This window comes from Callithrix jacchus, chromosome X, assembly GCF_049354715.1.
Source record: "Callithrix jacchus isolate 240 chromosome X, calJac240_pri, whole genome shotgun sequence".
In the NCBI taxonomy this organism is placed as follows: Eukaryota; Metazoa; Chordata; class Mammalia; order Primates; family Cebidae; genus Callithrix; species Callithrix jacchus.
The window spans coordinates 97,178,652-97,197,403 of record NC_133524.1 but is presented as its reverse complement, the minus strand read 5'-3'; the positions used below and the strand labels follow the sequence as shown (position 1 = coordinate 97,197,403).

The window sequence follows — 18,752 nt, the reverse complement described above, 5'->3', positions numbered from 1 at the left end:
CATTGCTTTCCATTTTTTAACTCATTTAATTCTTACAACAACCCATTTTATGGATAATGAGGCAGGCTTCAAACCTAGGTAGACTGGCTCTGGAATCTTGTTTCTAACCATTACACCACACTGCTCTACCATCTCTTCCGTACCACCACTTTGCCTTCTGCCTGACAATATAGGCTACAATTTGGACACTTTCTCCATGAGGGACCAGTATGCTACGTTACAGGTGAAGAAACTGAGGCTGAGCAAAATTAGACTTTTCCAAGGCAACATTAATAGTGAGTGGGGAGCTGGGGGTCAAATCCAGCTCCATCATACCATGTTGCCTTAAAGAGGTGCTACTTTAGTGAGGTCTGGTTCTGCTCCAACATAGTAAAAAGAATTGATTTCAAATAATTCCACATGTATCAGTCCATCTTATTATTATGGGATGTTTCATTTTTGGACACTGCAATCAAGACCAGGTTTTAATCTAAAGGCTCTAAGGTCTAAAAAGGAACTAATGTCCTCCCAACACCATCCCCTATGGAGTCAAATTAAAAGTAATTATAAACAATAAAATAAGTAAAACACACTACCATTTTCTCCCATAACTACTTAAATTTTTGTTTTTGAAATACCAACCATCAAATTCTTTTAAATTCTTAAAAGAATTTTTAAAACACTTTTTTCTTGTGTCCTAAGCACATGTTTAAACTGTTAAGTAATTCAACACTCTCTGTTACATATTAATTCCTGGAAGAGGAGTATAAAAGTTTTAACTATAAAGGCAAATTTGGGACAAATGAGGACAGACACAAGTGATCAGGAAGAAGACAGAACATGCAAGTCAGGGAAGGGCTCTGTGTTTACAATTTGCAAGAATCCGCCTACCATGGGTGGGATCAACTGTCTACAGGAAATTTTTCCAAAAGCTGCAGTCTATGGTGAGACTGTGAATAAGTTACTGATGACATTTAACTACTCCCTAGAGATCTCCAGGAAGCAACCTCAAATTTAATCAATGCCGCATAATCCATAAGCCTGGGAAATGCAAACATTAAGGTAAGTGAAACAATACAGGGTGGAGGGGACTGTTACAATGTCTAGAGCCAACAGAAAGAAAGCAATCCTTGGAGAATTTACAAAAAAAGGAAGGTTGATGGTGAGAAGTTTTATTTATTTATTTTAACTTATTTTTGTTTTACTTTAAGTTCTGGGATACATGTGCTGAATGTGCAGGTTTGTTACATAGGTATGCACGTGCCATGGTGGCTTGCTGCATCATCTAAGTTTTACACCCTGCATGCATTAGGTATTTGTCCTAATGCTCTCCCTCCCCTTGCCCTCCACCCCCTGACAGGCCCTGGGGGGTGCAATGGCCCCCCTCCCTGTGTCCATGTGTTCTCATTGTTCAACTCCCACTTATGAGTGAGGACATGTGGTGTTTGGTGTTCTGTTCCTTTGTTAGTTTGCTGAGAATGATGGTTTTCAGCTTCATCCATGTCTCTGTAAAGGACATGAACTCAATTCTTTTTATGGCTGCATAGTATTCTGTGGTATATACATGCCACATTTCTTGATCTGGGCTATCATTGATGGACATTTGGGTTGGCTCCAAGTCTTTGCTATTGTAAATAATGCTGCAATAAACATATGTGTGCTTGTGTCTTTATAGTAGAATGATTATTATCCTTTGGGTATATACCCAGTAAAGGGATTGCAGGATTACTGGGTCAAATGGTATTTCTGGTTCTAGATCCTTGAGGAATTGCCACACTGTCTTCCACAATGGTTGAACTAATTTACACTCCCACCAACAGTATAAAAGCGTTCCTATTTCTTCACATCCTCGCCAGCATCTGTTATTTCCAGACTTTTTAATGATTGCCACTGTAACTGGCGTGAGATGGTATCTCATTGTGGTTTTGATTTGTGTTTCTCTAATGACCAGTGATGATGAGCTTTTGTTCATGTTTGTTGGCTGAATAAATGTCTTGATGGTGAGAAGTTTTTAGTGTGTCCAGCATTGCCCAGGAGAGGGAGGTTTCAGATTTGGGGCATGAATATGTTAGTTGAATTTGCTGGTGTAATCTTATTTTGAAAAAGGCCTACTGAGCTTGCTGCTGCAGCTTAACAGTAAAATTCCATTAATACATCTGACTATCTTAGCTCAGATTCTGTGATCACCAACTTATCAACGGACTTCCTGGTACTCTGATACTGGGAACGGGGGTCTTACCTCACAGACACAAGATTCCAATCAGCATGGCATGTATAATTATTTAGGTAATACATAAATTGTCATCCAGATTATAGATCATTCTTTTATGAATCACAAGATCTCTTTTTTTCAAATTTACTTTTTTATTTTTATTTTTTAAAGACAGGGTTTCACCATGTTGGTCAGGCTAGTCTTGAACTCCTGACCTCAGGTGATCCGCCAGCCTTGGCCTCCAAAGTGCTTGGATTATAGGTGTGAGCCACCACACCCGGCCGAATCATAGGATCTCAATGTTGGAGTATACTTAAGGGACATTTAGTTAACCACCCGCATGCTGCTGGTATTCCCTTTGTAAAAAGCTGACAAGGGGTTGTCCATTTTTACTTGAGACTCTCAAGGAATAGGAAACTCATTACCTCTTCTCTGAACACCTGTGTTGGAAAATTCTGCTTTATATTGGACAAAAATAACATGTGATTTTATTTTTATTTTTTGATACAGTGTCTTGTTCTGTCACCCAGGCTGGATTGCAGTGGCGCGACCTTGGCTCATCTCAACCCCCGCCTCCTGGGTTAAAGAGATTCAAGTGTCTCAGCCTACTGAGTAGCTGGGACTAGAGGCATGCACCACCATGTCCAGCTAATTTTTGTATTTTTAGTAGAGATGGGGTCTTGCCATGTTGGCCAGGTTGGTTTCAAACTCCTGACCTCAGGCGATCTGCCCACCTTGGCCTCCCAAAGTGGTCGGATTACAGGTGTGAGCCACCATGCCTGACCAAAAGAGTGTTACTTTAGAGCCTCCATTCCTTGGTTGACTCCTTGGGTCACATACAAAACAATCTAAATTTTCTTTAAAAAAATGTAGATAAACTCATGTCCCTGATAAACCTTTTTCCAGGCCAAATTCCCTACACTCTTTAAATGCTCCTAATACAGGGTGCTTTCAAATCATTATATTGTCCTGGTCACCCGTCCATGGAGAGGCTTTAGTTTTTCTTTTACTTTTTCTTTTTCTTTTTTTAGTTTTTCTTTTAAGGTGTGGTCTTGGTCACGGGCAAGTGTTTTTGTAAAATTTACAAGTGTAAAATATTTCCTGGAGTGTTTCTTACCACTCCAACTTCCCTCTGTCACACTTCCGCTCAGGTCAAGCAATGCTGGAGTGGCCATGAGCACTTCTGGAATACAGCTAAGAGGTTGTTGTGTTGGTTGTATAGTTGGTTTGGATTTAGGAGAATATATATTATGTGATTCACTGACACTTCTATATCTAGTTAACTGATGGATAGCTGCCTTAGTGTAGAAATGGTTTCCAAGAAAACTCCCACCACCCACTATGCCAATTTCACTTGGCATTGTGATACTAAATTGCAAGTGTGTTCGGCACCTAATTAAAATGTTATTTTTATGGGTTTTGTGATGTTGAAGAAATTTTTTAGCTTTTAACAATGAATATAAAATGTGCTCTGCATTGAACTATACTCTTATAATGGGAACGGTTTATGGCCTATAAATTATACCTCAATAAATCTGTTAAAAATGTGCTATGATTTCTTTTGTATTTTAATAAATATTTGCTTTTGTGCCTAAAGTAAAATAGAAATATGTAGCAGGATATCTGAAACACCTACACAAAACATTCTATTTAAGGGTGAAATGGAAGAATCCCCTTTGAGATTGGGAATTATGCAAAGGGATCCCTATTACTACCTTTGTTCAACATTGTACTAGAAGTTCTAGTGAGTTCAGTAAGTGAAGAAAAAGAAATAAAAGTTATATAAGAATTAGAAAGAAGGCAGGATGCAGTGGCTCATGCCTGTAATTCCAGCACTTTGTGAGGCCAAGGCGGGTGGATCACTTAAGTTCAGGAGTTCAAGACCAGCCTGGCCAAGAAGGTGAAACCCCGTCTCTACTAAAAATACAAAAATTAGCTGGGCATGGGCAGGCGCCTGGAGTCCCAGCTGCTCAGGAGTCTGAGGCAGGAGAATAACGTGAACCTGGGAGGCAGAGGTTGCAGTGAGCCAAGATTACGCCATTGCACTCCAGCCTGGGCAACAACAGTGAAACTCTGTCTCAAAATAAATAAATAGAAACAAAACTGTGTTTAGAGCAAAAAATATGAACATGTTTATAGACAATCTAAGACAAAACTACAGAAATATTATTACAATTAATAAGTGAGTTTAGCAATGTTGCTGGGTATAAAAATCAGTAAGTAAAAACAAATTGTATCTTTAACAGCCATCATTAAAAATAAAAATAAAAATATATGATTTACAATCTCATGAAAACATATAAAGTTCTTAGAAGTAAATATAATAAAGGAGATGTCAGAATTTTATTATAAAATTTACATGAAAATGAAAAAGGCCAAGAATAAAAACAAAACGCAGAACCACCCCCAAACAAACAAAAAGCCAAGAATGGCACTTTGGAGGCCAAGGAGGGTGGATCACCTGAGGTCGGGAGTTCAAGACCAGCCTGACCAACCTGGTGAAACCCCGTCTTAATTAAAAAAAAAAAAAAAAAAAAAAAGCCAAGAATAGCCAAAGAAGAACAAGGTGGCAAAAGTTGTCTTACCAGATGTCAAGACTTAGTCATTAGGGCAGTAGCATGGAATAACTGAATGGAGAGCTCCAGAACAAAATGATGTGTATATAGACATTTCATATATAATATAACTGACATTTTAGATAATCAAAGAAAGTATATTTTTGAAACTAGTTTTCAAAAATGGCTGGGCCCAGTGACTGATTCCTGTAATCCCAGCACTTTGGGAGGCCTATGTGGGTGGATCACATGAGGCCAGGAGTTGAAGACCAGCCTGGCCAACATGGTGAAAACCCATCTCTACTAAAAATACAAAAATTAGCCAGGCACGATGGCGCATGGCTGTAGAATCGCTTGAACCTGGGAGAATCGCTTGAACCCGGGAGGCGAAGGTTTCAGTGAATGGAGATCATACCACTGTACTCCAGCCTGGGTGACAGAATGAGACCCTGTCTCAAAAAAAAAGTGCTTTTCAAAAGTGATGCGGGAGCAATTCGTTTTCCATATGGAATACTATGCAGCCATAAAAAACGATGAGTTTGTGTCCTTTGTAGGGACATGGTTGAATCTGGAAACCATCATTCTCAGCAAACTGACACAAGAACAGAAAACCAAACACCACATGTTCTCACTCATAGGTGGGTGTTGAACAATGAGAACACATGGATACAGGGAAAGGAGCGTTACACACTGGGGTCAGTGGGGGGGCTAAGGGAGGGACAGCAGGGGGAGGGGAGGCTGGGAGCGATAATGGAGAGAAATGCCAGTTGCAGGTGACGGGGGCTGGTGGAGAGGATGTTGGAAGCAAACCACCTGGCCAAGTGTGTACCTATGCAACAATCCTGCATGATCAGCACATGTACCCCAGAACCTAGAGTACAATAAAAAAATTATTCTTTAAGTTACATATATATGTTTTACATACTCTTCCATGTGTATTTCACTGTTTTAGAAAAGGAAAAAAAAAAAAATCAGTGCCCAGAGCTGAACATACAACTCTGGTTAATCTATCATACTAGAAGACAATTGTCTCCATTCTTTTGATGATTTCATTCTTTTGACGATTCATACTAGAAGACAATTGTCTCCATTCTTCTGCCTCTGTTTATTTTGAACCAAAGTGTACATTTATACTTGTTAAATTTTCTCTTATTCTATTTGGCCCTTCTTTTTACTTGTCCTTCCAGCCAGTCACGCTTTCCCCAAAGCCATCATCATATATATCAACCATGGATCATCCTCCAGGGGAACTGGTATACTAAAGTTTCTGAGCTAGCCAGACTGAGGTCCAAATGGCAGCTGACAGATGTAGCAACACTTTGGAAAGTCCATCTTGAAACAGCTTCCTTACCACACACGCTTCCCTCCCTACTTCTCCTGCAGTAATCTGTTTATAGGCCCAGACTAATTATCTTTTTTTTATGAGAGACTTTAGCAAATCTCTTATCTAGGAAGGCAGTGCTTCACATTAGGTCATGTTGATAAGATGATAAGAGAATATTTTCACCCAAGAAGATTGCTGTTTCCTGAAGGGGTAAAAACCCCACAGGGAAAACCCCAGTAGTTCTCGTAAGTAGGGCTGGTCTATCTAAGCTGGTAGCACAGTTCTGTTCAGAAAAGGAAAGCAGAATAAACTTATTCATTCCCGGGAGCTCTTGGGGTAGGTGTGCGTTTTTCACATCTTAAAGACTCAGACCCTAAGCTGGACAAAGGTCCCATTCCTGAAGGACCTCTCCAGAATCCGGATTGCTGAATCTTCCCTGCTGCCTTAGAGGGGCTCCAAACCACCTCTTGACAATGGGAAACTGGGTGGTTAACCACTGTTTTTCAGTTTTGTTTCTGGTAAGTGATTTTTGACTTCCTACTAATTAGGAAGGATTACAGAGACATCATGTTTGTTAATATTTGTTAATTTATTTGAAAGGGAAAGATTCCATGCCAATTATTGTGTTCATCAAGACCAGTTAGTTTAAAAATGCAACTCTAGGTCAGATGAGAGGACAGAGACAAATAATATGCAATTGTTCATATTGTCAAATCATGAGTATTTGGAATTTCAATCTGTTTTTATTTTCTGTCGTCTCTTTTTCTCTTCCATCTCACTTCTAACTAATACCATGAGTGCTGATTTCTCTGTATCTTTCCTATACTGCTCCCATCAAGATTTCATAAAATCACTGAATGTTTGAGATGAAAGTGATCTTAGAGATCATATGGCCCCGCACTACCCACTAGAAATATAGCAAACCACATAATAATGTAATTCCTGAATTTTCTTTTCCTTTTTTTCCCCTGTGGTATTTCAGGAATTCCTGAATTTTCTAATACCTCCACTGAAAAGGTAAAAAGAAACAGGTGAAGTTAATGTTTAGCAATATAATTCATTTAACCCAACATATCAACAAATCTTTTCAGTATGTATTCAATATTGAAAATATTAATAAGATAATTTCTATATTTTTATTTTTAGTGAGTCTTTGAAATCTGATGTGCATTTATACGCACAACACATCTCAGTGAGGACTAACCACATTTCAAGTGCTCAGAAGCCACATGTGGGTAGTGGCTGTGGCATTGCATAGTGCAGATGTAAACCAACTTATTGATTGTAGAAAGGAGAATAAGACCTAGATGTCATACAATGCATTGATTGAAGAAGCATCACTCAAACCCAGCTCCTCAATGACATTCAGACCAGAACCCTTCACCACCCTATGTATGTACAATCTCTTTCTCCTAACACTTGAACACTTCTCTCCACTATCATTCTTCCATTTCTGAGCCACAATTGAGCCTGAGGCTCCCTCTGTCCTTTCTCACTTTCCTAGATCTTCATTCATTACTCTCTTTTCTCCTGTTTAGCTTTTGGGTTCCATATGCAAAACAGGAGAAAAGAGAAGATGTGATTCTTCTTTTTTCTCCTGGTTCCCTGCCGCACCCCCCTCTCCACGTCCCCCCGCCAGGTGCTCCAGGAAAAATATGTGGAGTTTCCTTGGAGGAGTGTTTGTTTTACATTGAACAAGGATGCTTATTTTGTCAGGTTATCCCATGGATTGCTCAAAATGCTTTATATTGAGTTCCTTTTGCACTATAATGGAAATAACACTAGTTTAGGAGAAAGGGAACCTGGCAAGTACCTTGAATTCTGCTACTAACTGGGTGATCTTGTTCAAATTATTTATACTCTCCAGACTTCAGGTCTTGTGTGGGGGGGGGGTTGGGGGACTGGGCAGGGGAGGGGAGTAGGGGATTAATACAGTGACTAGATTAGATGCAAATATAAGGTGTTTCTAGCTCTAAAATATATGTGTACCTGCATTTTTTCCCCTGTCTTATTTTTTGCTGGGACAGTTTACCAGCCGTGATGGTGACTCACATTTAATTCTCTAGGTTTGAATTTTCATATCCCACCAATCCAGCTGGCAAGCTTAGACTTCTCATTATCTCTGACATATACTCCCATGCACTGACTTCTTAAATAAAAAACAAATTACTTAAAAATAATTTTATTCCTCCTTCTTCCCACGTCTTATAGTTTACCTTCTTTTTCGTTCACAGTGGAGGAAATCACAGCCAAGATGGGGAATGGAATTCCTTACTCCTAGATATCACTGTATTTCATCATTTGCCTTGCCTACAATTGATGATGGGCTGACAGAGTTATTTGCCTGTGTCTCTTTGTGATCCAGAAATATTTCTGCTCCCTCTAAATAAGCTTCTCTCTTCTGTCTTCCAGACTCTTGAGGTATCTGTGGCTGTTGACTTTCTTTTCTTTCAAAGGCGTTTCTGTGGAAGACACTCAGCTCTGGAAAAGGGTATTTGAGCAAAGGAGGCAGGAAGAAATTGATTGGTAAAGCCAGTTCAGTAGTGACACAACTCTGTAGCTGGCATTTATTGATCTCTTACTAAGCATCAAGCATTGCAATAATCACTTTACACGCATTATCTGATGTAAGCCTCATAGCATTACCATAAAGTAGGTCCTGTTATTATCCTCATTTTACAGGTGAAGAAACTGAGGTTTAGAAAAGTTAAATCACATGTCTGTCTAAGATTACGGAGCTATTAACTGGTAATGCTACAACTTGACTCCAGTATCACACTTTAAATTACTATGCTATAGTACTAAAGGTGTGTGAGTGGTCTAGATCTAGGGAATGTGAATAGGCCATGCCCTGGGCTAAAGGCTCTTTGCCTGTTGTGCTGAGATGGTTCTGACTCATCATGGGTGGAGGGATATATACTAGAGGCATCCCAGTGCCCTGGAGACCTGTCGAATTACAGACTAGCATCCCCAAACTTGGGCTAGAGACCAGTTGGTTGGTCCCCAAGGCAATGGGAAGTGAGTTCCAAATTTCACCTTTAGCCAATACAGAGATAGAACTTGGAAAAGGCAAAAGCAGTCTTAAGAGCTCAAATGACTCCAAAGGAACAATAGATTAATCTGAAAAAATACTCACAATCTGAAAACAAGAAAATGTGTGTCAGGGTGTGATTAAAAAGGCAGGCCCATCTGGAATTGTTTAGTTATTTTCAGAGGAGTGTTGTTATACATGCTAAATTTGTTCTTTGTTTCTTCAGATATCCATTTATTCACTTATTGCTATCTTTTAGGTGCAGCAGATTCAATGGTCTAGTCCAATAATTATTGGCAAATGTTTCTGTAAAAAACGAGATAGTACATATTTTAGGCTTTGCAAGCCATATGGTCTCTGTCCCAACTACTCTACTCCGTCATTGTATCACAAAAACAGCCATAAACAATACAGAAATGAGTAGGAGTGGCTAAGTTCCAATACCACTTTATTTATGGTCACTGAAATTTGAATTTCATATAACTTTCACATGCCACAAAATATTCTTCTTCTCTTCATTTTCTTAACCATTAGAAAATGTGAAAATATAAAATATAAAAACCATTCTGAACTTGCAGGCTGTTGCAAAACAGGTAATGGGCCACGGGCCTCAGTTTGCTGATTCTGCTCTGGTCGAATGCTTGTCTCAAAGTGCTAACTCACTCTGAAAGTCAGTTAGGTACTGGCAGGATTGTACTCATTTAAAATGAAAACAGGTAAACACAAAATAGCCAAAATGGCGACACTATTCCTATTCCTACTATTCCTATCCCTATCCCATGTTTACTCCTTCCCATACCCAAATTTCACTGTATTCTTTGCATGTTTTATTCTTCCTCTAGGCTGTTTGGTTGGGGCTGAATGTTTTCCTGTTTGTGGATGCTTTCCTGAAATATGAGAAGGCCGACAAGTACTACTACACAAGAAAAATCCTTGGGGTGAGTATCACTATGGTATGGATAAAATCTCTATTTTTTTCTTATCTCTGATTCCAGCTTCTTTGTGACCCAATGCCCTGATATCTTCCAGGGCTAAGGTTGCCAGAAAAAGTACAGAATGCCCAACTGACTTTGAGTTTCAGATAAATGACAAATTATTTTTTGATATAAGTATGTTGCAAATATTGCATGGAATACAGGTATACTAAAATATTGATTTAAAAAAATCTGAAGTTCACATTTAGCTTAGCATCCTGTATTTTTTTTATTTCCATTATTACATCGTAATATATAAGCATCCTGTATTTTTATTTAATAAATCTGATAACCCCATTTAAGGCACACTCCCAAGACCTAATAAAGGAAACGTTCAATAAAAAAAACTATTAGGCAGTGGTTTTCAAACTGGTTTCCAGAAACTCAGGTGTTCCTACAGGGCATGAGGAGAAGGCTAACTGGGTAGTGCTTTTTCTCCTGCTCGTTTCAACGAAAGCAGCCTGTATCTATCTAATGAACACCTGCTCACACTTTTAAGAAGAGTTTGCTTTTTTAAAAAGAAGGAAAGCAAAAAAGAAAAAACAAACACAAGATGAAAGCCACTGCTGTCATGGAAACATACCTCTCTATCAAATAGGAGGGATACTTAAGAGAGTTTCATGGGTGCTACAGAATTCAAAGCCTGCAGAAAGGAGGGCTCAGGTCAAGGTTGCAGAATGGACAAGCTTGGGGAAGTGGCAGATCGAAAACAGAAGAGGGCAGGAGGGAGTGGGTAGGGCACATGGGTGTGGAGGTGACTAGAAGGAAGCATGGAGTTGAGGACAGTTCTCTCACAGGGTGAGGAACCCTGACACTGTCTGGTTAGAAGAGCATATTTGACTACGACTTCTAGTCTATTATGCAATAACAGGTAGGAGATTTTAAATCACTTTCATCTTGACAGTCTTTTTTTTTTCAGTAGCTTTCAGTATCCTCCCAATATACATGTTTAAAGACAGCTTGTCCTTTAAAAAAATCTCTTTTTTCTCTCCGTTATCAAAGAATCCATGTTGAGATCACAACTAATTTGAATGTTCTGTTTGTGGTTTATTTCACCCTGCTGTTTTCCATTTTAAATGTTCATCCTTGATCCTTCTTTAGAAACTATAACTCCGAAGGAGGTATTAATTTGTTTTAAAAATAGCTTTTTACTAAGAGAATGATGCAACAAATGTGACTAGTTATTAACTGATTACTTCACGACCCAAATGTCAGCAGCAGAAAAATAAATTATGCTGATGTCCCGTGGACATTTCATTTTTTAAAAAATTATTTAAAAATTGTTTATATATGTAGGGGGTATAAGTGCAGATCTCTTTCTTTCCTTCTTTCCTTTCTTTCTTTCTTTCTCCCCTCCCTTCCTCCCCACTCCCTCCTTCTCCCCTCTCTTCCTCCCTCTCTCTCTCCCTCCCTTCCTCCCTCTCTTCCTTCCTTCCTCCTTCCTTCCTTCCTTCTTTCTTTTCATTCTCTTTCTTTTGAGACAAGGTCTTTCTCTGTTACCCAGGCTGGTGTGCAGTGGCATGATCATGGCTCACTGCAGCCTTGACTCTCCCAGGCTTAAGCCATCCTCCCACCTCAGTGTCCTGATTAGCTGGGATCACAGGTGTGCGCCACCAAGCCTGGCTAGTTAAAAATTTTTTGTTGTTGTTGAGATAGGGTCTCCCTGTGTTGCTTAGGCTGGTCTCAAAACTCCTGGGCTCAAGTGATATTCCCACCTCGGCCTCCCAAAGGCAGAGTATTACAGGTATGAGCACCATGCCCAGCCACAAGTGCAGGCTTCTTACATGCAGATATTGTGTAATGATGAAGTCTGGGTTTTTAGTGTACCTAGCACCTGAATAGTGAACATTGTACCCAATGGGTAATTTTTCAACCCTCACTCCCCGCTGCCCTCCTACTTTTGTAGTCTCTGATGTCCATTATTCCACTCTGTAGGACATTTTATTTTTTAAAGCCCTATTTTAAAAAATTAATTATCAATAATGCTGCTTTCAATGAGATCAAACCATATATTAGGTTGGTGCAAAAGTTATTGCAATTTTTGCTATTGACACTATTTGCAAAAACCGCAATTACTTTTGCACCAACCTAATAGAAGTGTATAACTAAAATGTGAAAATCACCCTCTCATCCCACTCCCCAGAGATACACACACACACACACACACACACACACACACACACTCTGACATATGTTCACAAATGTATCAGACACATAGGTTTTGTTTTTGAGGTGGGTACTGTAAGGGTTATTGCCGAGTTTAAAATGAGGAAACTGAGGCCAGTATAAGAAAATTACATGCCAATTTATTCAGCTCCCGGGTGAGGTTCTCTGGTCCGGGGAAAGGGGGCCAGAGAAGTCGCGCTGACTTCCTGGGGTGGAGGTGGGGGGTTATGGCTATGAGGAACGAGCAACAGCTGGGTGCTCTGATTGGTTCCAGGGGAGCGGGATTGGGACGGAGTGGGCCGCCATTGGTTGGCTGGTTGTTGGGCGGGTTTTCCGGTGAGAGTGCCGGCCAGGGTTGCACCAGCCGGAGTCTTCCAGGGGAGCCATGCGGCAGAGCTAGGTGCTGAGTACAGAGCCTGGTGCTGGGTGCAGAGGCAAGTGCTGAGTGCAGAGGTGGGTGTGTCCGGCCTCCAGGCGAGGCAGCTGGCCTTAAATTCTGACCCTTTTGATGATATAGGATGCCGCTTTTTTTCTGGCTACTTCCTGCTGAATAGGGGCAGAGTGAGGGAGAAGGGTCAGGGGTGAAGTAGCATCTGGTTTATGGCCACCCTGGAAATTTCTCTCATGTGGGCCTGTAAAAACCTGAGGAAAAAAGGGGCTAGCATTAACAGAAGACAAACTACGATGATGGGAGTGATAATAGGGGTTAGACAGGTTAGCATGGGGGATTGCCACCAGTTAAGAGGCGAGACTGATGCATTCTGCTTCTTGCCGAGGTCCTCTTGGAGGCGATAGAGAGCGTTAACATTTTCTTCTACAAGGCCTGTTTCATTGATTAATAACATCACTTTTCCTGAAGAAACAGACAGGTACCTCCCTTTTCTGCTGTCAGCAGATCAAGGGCCCGTCGGTTCTGGAGAGTTACCTGGGCCAGTGATGTGATTTGTCGCTGGAGGGAGGCCAGGGAGGTGGCTGATGCTTCGATAGCCACGCAAAGCTTGTCCTTTAGTTGAGCGGCTGAAGTGACACTGTAGCCTAGGGCGCCGCTACCCAGCCCGGCTGCCACCAGAGAGGATGCTAGAGAGAGACCAATGACCATTGGGAGGAAGACTGCTCGTCTGTCTCGGTGATTAGGGGAGGGTGGAAGGAGGGATAGAAGTTCGGCCTGTCCGTATACCTCCAACTGCGGGACCAAGGTGACAGGCACACAAGGGAAAGGGAAGGAGGCATTAATAACTTTAGTTAAGGTTCCATTACACCAGAAATATCCTCCTGGTGGCACGTAGCGGGAGGATTTTACCTTTACTGGGGTGTTACAGCTGGGACTGGAGCTGCTGGCTGTCTCATAGCAGAGGGAGAAATTTTGAGGCTATACTTGGAACAAGGGGATATCTGTTAAGATGGTGCCAGGTCCTGTAGGTGATTGTGACAGATTGAACCCAGACCTGAGGGGAACTGCAGCTAAGTGGGGGTTGCTGAGAGAGGCACATAAAAAGCAGTTGGTGATATTCATGGCTTTAGCTAATTTTTAACATGTTGGCTCCCTGCTGTACTAGAGTCAACCAAGAGAAAGGTTTAGAGGTGTTATCTGAGGGTTTGAATTGGTTAGTTAGGATGGCTTCATTTTGCAGGATTGTATGGCTTACAGAACTGAGCTGTTCTATTGTTTCAGAGATGATGCGGGTATAGGACCGAAATGTTAGCCATGTTCCCTGAGGGTGGCTCCAGGTATAATCTTCATAGACTTTACGGGACACTCCTGCATCCCAACGGCTGTGCCAGGAGTCGCAGATGTTGAGGGCTAAGGAACCATTGCTGAAGCGAGTGAGCATGTGGTTGGGATGGCTTGGAGGCTGTGGCTTGTGAATGACACAAAAGCTGTATGGGCACCCCCCATAGGTGGTGTTCCACCAATGACAGTAGTCCTTGGTTTGGTCATATAGAAAACACAGCCTGTGCCGAAAGTGAAACCCATGATCGCGACAGAGTACGACGCTTTTACCGTGTGGGATGAGGATGGAGACAGTAGACTGACATCTGCCTGTTTGGCAGTTTGCCTGTGCAAGATAGTGGGTCCTGGTGGTGGGGCCCTCAGTCCAGGATTCCTGGATGTAGAAGCGCCAAACATATGAGTTGGCCTCAAGAGGAGATATCAGAAGGACTATCAGGAGAAGGCTCTGAAAGGTTAGGGGGTGATGGGTCAGGGCCACGGGTGAGGCGGAGGCGAGGGGGCCCAGGGGTTCGGATTTCCACTGATCACTTTGGGGGGCCAGTTTGAGGTGGGACACATGGTACCACAGAGTGTGACCCAGGAGTTTGGCTGCTGTGGGGGTGGTTAGGATAACAATGTGGGGTCCTGAGAACACTGTCACCCAGTTGGAGAGGTGTCGCTGGGTGGGAGTCCTCTGGTCCTGGAACAACAGGGAGGGAGCAGTCTGTGTGTTTCCTTAACAGGTGGCGGAGGAGGGAGAGGAAGGGAAGTTAGGAAGCCAGTGGAGAGGGGTTTACAGGGAGGTTGTGAGAAACCAGGAAAGGCCGGCCGTACAGCAATTCGAAGGGGCTAAGGCCCGTTGGCCCCCATGGGGTGGCCTGGACCCCAGCCAGGGCAAGAGGTAGGAGTGGGCCAAGAGAGTTTTACCTCAATAGCAAGTTTGGCCAAATGGTCTTTGAGTCAGTATAGGTATTTGCTCGCTTTCCCTGTGCTAGTGTGAGAGCTTGGGTTAGGGCAATGAGCTCCGCCTTTTGTGACGTGGTTCCGTCAGGGAGGCGACGTGCCTCAAGGGTGGCTGAATCTGTGACTACCGCATAGGCTGCCTTTTGCCTCCCGTTGACTGTTATTAATGAACTTCCATCCACATAGAAAGTAAGGTCTGGGTTAGGCAGGAGAAGGTCGGATAGGCCTTCCTGAGGTTTGGCAAGTGCATCCATTAGTTCAGGGCAGGAGTGGGCTGGGAAAGTGGGGAGGGATGGAAGAGGAAGCAGGGTAGCCGAGTTGAGTGGGGAAATAGGGTGAAGGCTGACTGAGGGATTCTCAATGAAGAGCAGGTGGAACTCCTTTAGACGAGAGGGCCCTATATGAGCGAGGGATTTGTGGGAGAGGAGGTCACTAAGCCGGTGAGGAGAGAACACTGAGATGGGTTGGCCCAGGGTAAGTTTTAGGGATTCCTTGTAAGTTCTGTTGCTGCTCCCAGGGCCTGCAGGCAAGGCTGCCATCCCCTGACCATGGGGTCAAGTTGCTTCGATAAGGAGGCTACAGGGCGGAACACAGGACCCAGGGGTTGGGTTAGAACCCATACAGCAATGCCCTGTTTTTCATCAGTGAACAGATAAAAGGGGCGATTGAGGTCTGGCAGATGAAGTGGGGGTGTGGTGGACAGAGCAGTTAGGAGGGTTTTAAAAGCCCATCTTACAACCTCAGGATGGGAGAGAGGTCCTATGGGGGTGTCCTTAGCCGCCACATACAGAGGTTTAGCTAGAGAGGCAAAGTTAGGTATCCAGTGGCGGAAGAATCCTACAAATCCTAAAAAGGAGAGAATCTGGTCTGCAGTCTCCGGGGGCTGCAGTGAAAGAAATGCCTTCCAGCAATCAGTTGTTAGGCTTTTAGTTTTGGGGGTGAGGCAAATGCCCAAGTAGACCACCGAGGTGACTGATAACTGTGCTTTGGAGGGAGATACTCGGTATCCACGAGATCTGAGAAAGTTAAGGAGAGTGGCAGTATGCTGCTGGGATAGGGAGAGGGAGGGGCTACAAAGTAACAACAGGTCATCTACATACTGGAGGAGACTGGGTTGAAGGGGGCAGGAGCCAAGGTCAGCTGCCAAGGCTTGTCCAAAAATGTGAGGGCTGTCTCGGAACCCCTGAGGCAGGACCATCCAGGTATGCTGTTGTGACAGGTTGGTGTCAGGATCAGTTCTGGTGAAAGCAAAGAGAAAGTAGGATTCAGGGTGAAGGGGAATGGTAAAGAAGGCATCCTTGAGGTCAAGAACTGTAAAATGAGAGGTAATGGAGGGAATGTTTGATAATAGGGTGTATGGGGTGGGGACTACAGAGTGGAGGGTTACCACCGCCTGGTTAATAAGGTGCAGGTCCTGAACCAGGTGGTAGCCACCGGACGGCTTTCAGACCGGCAAGATAGGAGTGTTACAAGTGGAACTGGTGGGAATAAGTAGTTCCTGGGCTAGCAGGCGGGTGATGATAGGCTTCAGGCCTTGACGGTGGGCCTTCGAGATGGGGAACTGAGGACATGAAGGAAAGTGGGTAGGATTTTTGAGAAGTATCTTAACTGGGGGATGATGTTTGGCCACTACAGGCTTGGAGGTATCCCATACCAGGGGATTAACTATGTCAGGAGGGATAGGGGGTTGGGGTGAGGAGTTAAGACAGGGCGTGGTGTTGGTTAGGAGTGGCAGTAGGAGGTGGGCGGATGATGGGCTTGAGTGTGGGGGGCCAGTGAGTTGGAGAGTGGCCCCCACAGTCTGGAGAATGTCTTGTCCTAAAATGGGGACTGGGCATGAGGGTATAATTCAAAAAGAATGGGAAAAGGGATGTCACTCGAGGACATAGGCTAAAGGATGGGCTTGATAGGACAGGAAGGCTTTCCATCAATTCCCATGACTGAAACCTGGGAAGGTTATGCTAGGTCCTGAGTAGGAAGGCAATACAGAATAGGTAGCTTCCATGTCCACTAAGAAGGAAATGGACTTACCTGCTGCTTGCAGTGTTACCCTGGGCTCGGCAAGGGTGATGGGGGGTCTTTGAGTCTGGGCTGCATCAGTCGTCCAGAAGGCCGAGAAGTTCAAGTGATGGGATTGCTTCCTGTGAACTGGCCTGCCCTCCACATAAAGGTGCAGGGGGTGGGCCTGTAGTCTGGGACGGGCAATCACTGTGCCAATGTCCAAGCTGCTTGCAGTCCAGGCAGGGCTTGGTAGGTGGTCGGGGACATGGACACTGATGTGCCCGATGTCCCTCCTGACTGCACTTGAAACAGGGCCCCGGCGGAATGCCTCCGGAGTTCTTGACGGGTTTTGATGGACCCCCTCCACCAAGCCCCTGGTGGGCTGCTGGCCTCAGGGCTGCCACAAGAGCTTGGGTTTGGAGGCTTACCTTTTGCTGTAGATGGGCCTGGCGGGTGGCCTCAGCCTTTTCCTCTTGGCCATTAAAAACTTTAAATGCCATGTTTACCAGGTCTTGTATGGGAGTTTGGGGGCCCTCCTCAGCCTTTTTAAGTTTCTTTCTAATGTCAGCCGCTGACTGAGAGATGAAATGGGTGGCTAGGACTGTAGCCCCCAGTAAAGAGGCCGGGTCCAGCCGGGTAAAGGATCATAGCATTAGTTAATCGGTTGAGGAAGGTGGCAGGGTTTTCAGTAGAACCCTGAGTTATTTCCCTTAACTTATATTAATTAACTACCTTTTGGGCTGCGCTTTGCATGCCCACTAGGAGGCACTGTAGCATTTGGTCTCGGCGGTGGTGGCCATCTTGACCAGTTTGATAGTTCCAATTAGGGTTGGCCTTGGGGACCGCTGCCGCACCTACTGGCATTTGATTGTCTGTGAGATGTACCTGATCAGCGTGCGCCTGGGCCGCCGTAACAATGCGGTCACGCTCATATAGAGTGAGGGTAGAGGACAGAATTACATAGGTATCATGCCAGGTGAGGTCGTAAGCCTGGGTGAGGTAGCAGAATTCTTTGGTGTAAGCAGTAGGATTGGTGGAAAATGACCCTAGGCATTTTTCAATGGCTGATAGATCGGAGAGGGAGAAGGGAACATGTACGCAAACAACGCCTTCCTCTCCGGTGACCTCACAAAGGGGCCAAAGGAGAGAGGTTTCATCGTTAGCAGCACAGCGCAAGTGGGTATGAGCACTGACAGGAGAGGCTAGGTTGGGACTAGGAAGAGGAGGAGCTGGAGGGGGTTGAGGTTCTGCATATGGTAGAGGGTTTGTGGGTCGGGCGGGTGGAAAGGAGAGTTCTTCGGGTGGGTCAGGGTCAGAAAAGGAGGAGGATGGTGGAGGGGCTGAGGGCGGTGAGGGAGTTTATTTGGCCAGGAGCACCTGAGCGGTGGTGCAAGAGGAACAGAGGGTGGGGCGGGAGCGAAGATACCAGAAGGCCTGAATGTAGGGGACCTCCAACCATTTGCCATTTCTTTGACAGAAATTGTCTAAATCGGTTAGAATGCCAAGATGAAAGTTCCCTCCGGTGGCCACTTGGACTGGTTGTCCAGAGGATACTGGGGCCAGGCCACGGTGGAGAGGAAAAGCAGCCTTTTCTTTTTTATGGAGAGACCCAGCTTGGGTAAATTTTGGACTAGACATCCCAATGGCGACTTGGGGTCTAGGCAGGACTCCTGATTACCCATAGTCCACTCTCTGTCGCAGAGTAGTCAGGAGTGAGGAATGGCGTCCCGGACCTCAACACCTAAGTACTGGAGACTATGGGGAAGGACAGGAGTATAGGGACGTCTCCACAATATTTCTGTCTTCCGGGACAAGCGAGCAGGGGCACCAGGATGT

General features: G+C 44.0%; 1 protein-coding gene across 4 annotated transcripts in view; it reads left to right on the top strand.

Annotated features, from left to right (window-relative positions):
• Nucleotides 1-913: 913 nt before the first annotated feature.
• The window catches only part of NOX1 (NADPH oxidase 1), a 39,717-nt gene continuing 21,878 nt past the window's right edge, over nucleotides 914-18,752 (top strand). For 2 of the 4 annotated variants that reach the window (XM_035287920.3, XM_008989594.5), the window contains exons 1-2: nucleotides 914-1,041; nucleotides 9,944-10,039. Coding sequence is in view for 2 of the 4 variants with exons in the window: in XM_008989593.5 (XP_008987841.3) it covers nucleotides 6,544-6,588; nucleotides 9,944-10,039 (141 nt within the window). In the remaining 2 variants the exon portion in view is untranslated. Of the gene's footprint in view, nucleotides 1,042-6,308; nucleotides 6,589-9,943; nucleotides 10,040-18,752 lie in introns of those variants that run through there. The other 2 variants (XM_008989593.5, XM_002763080.6) reach the window with 1 other exon arrangement.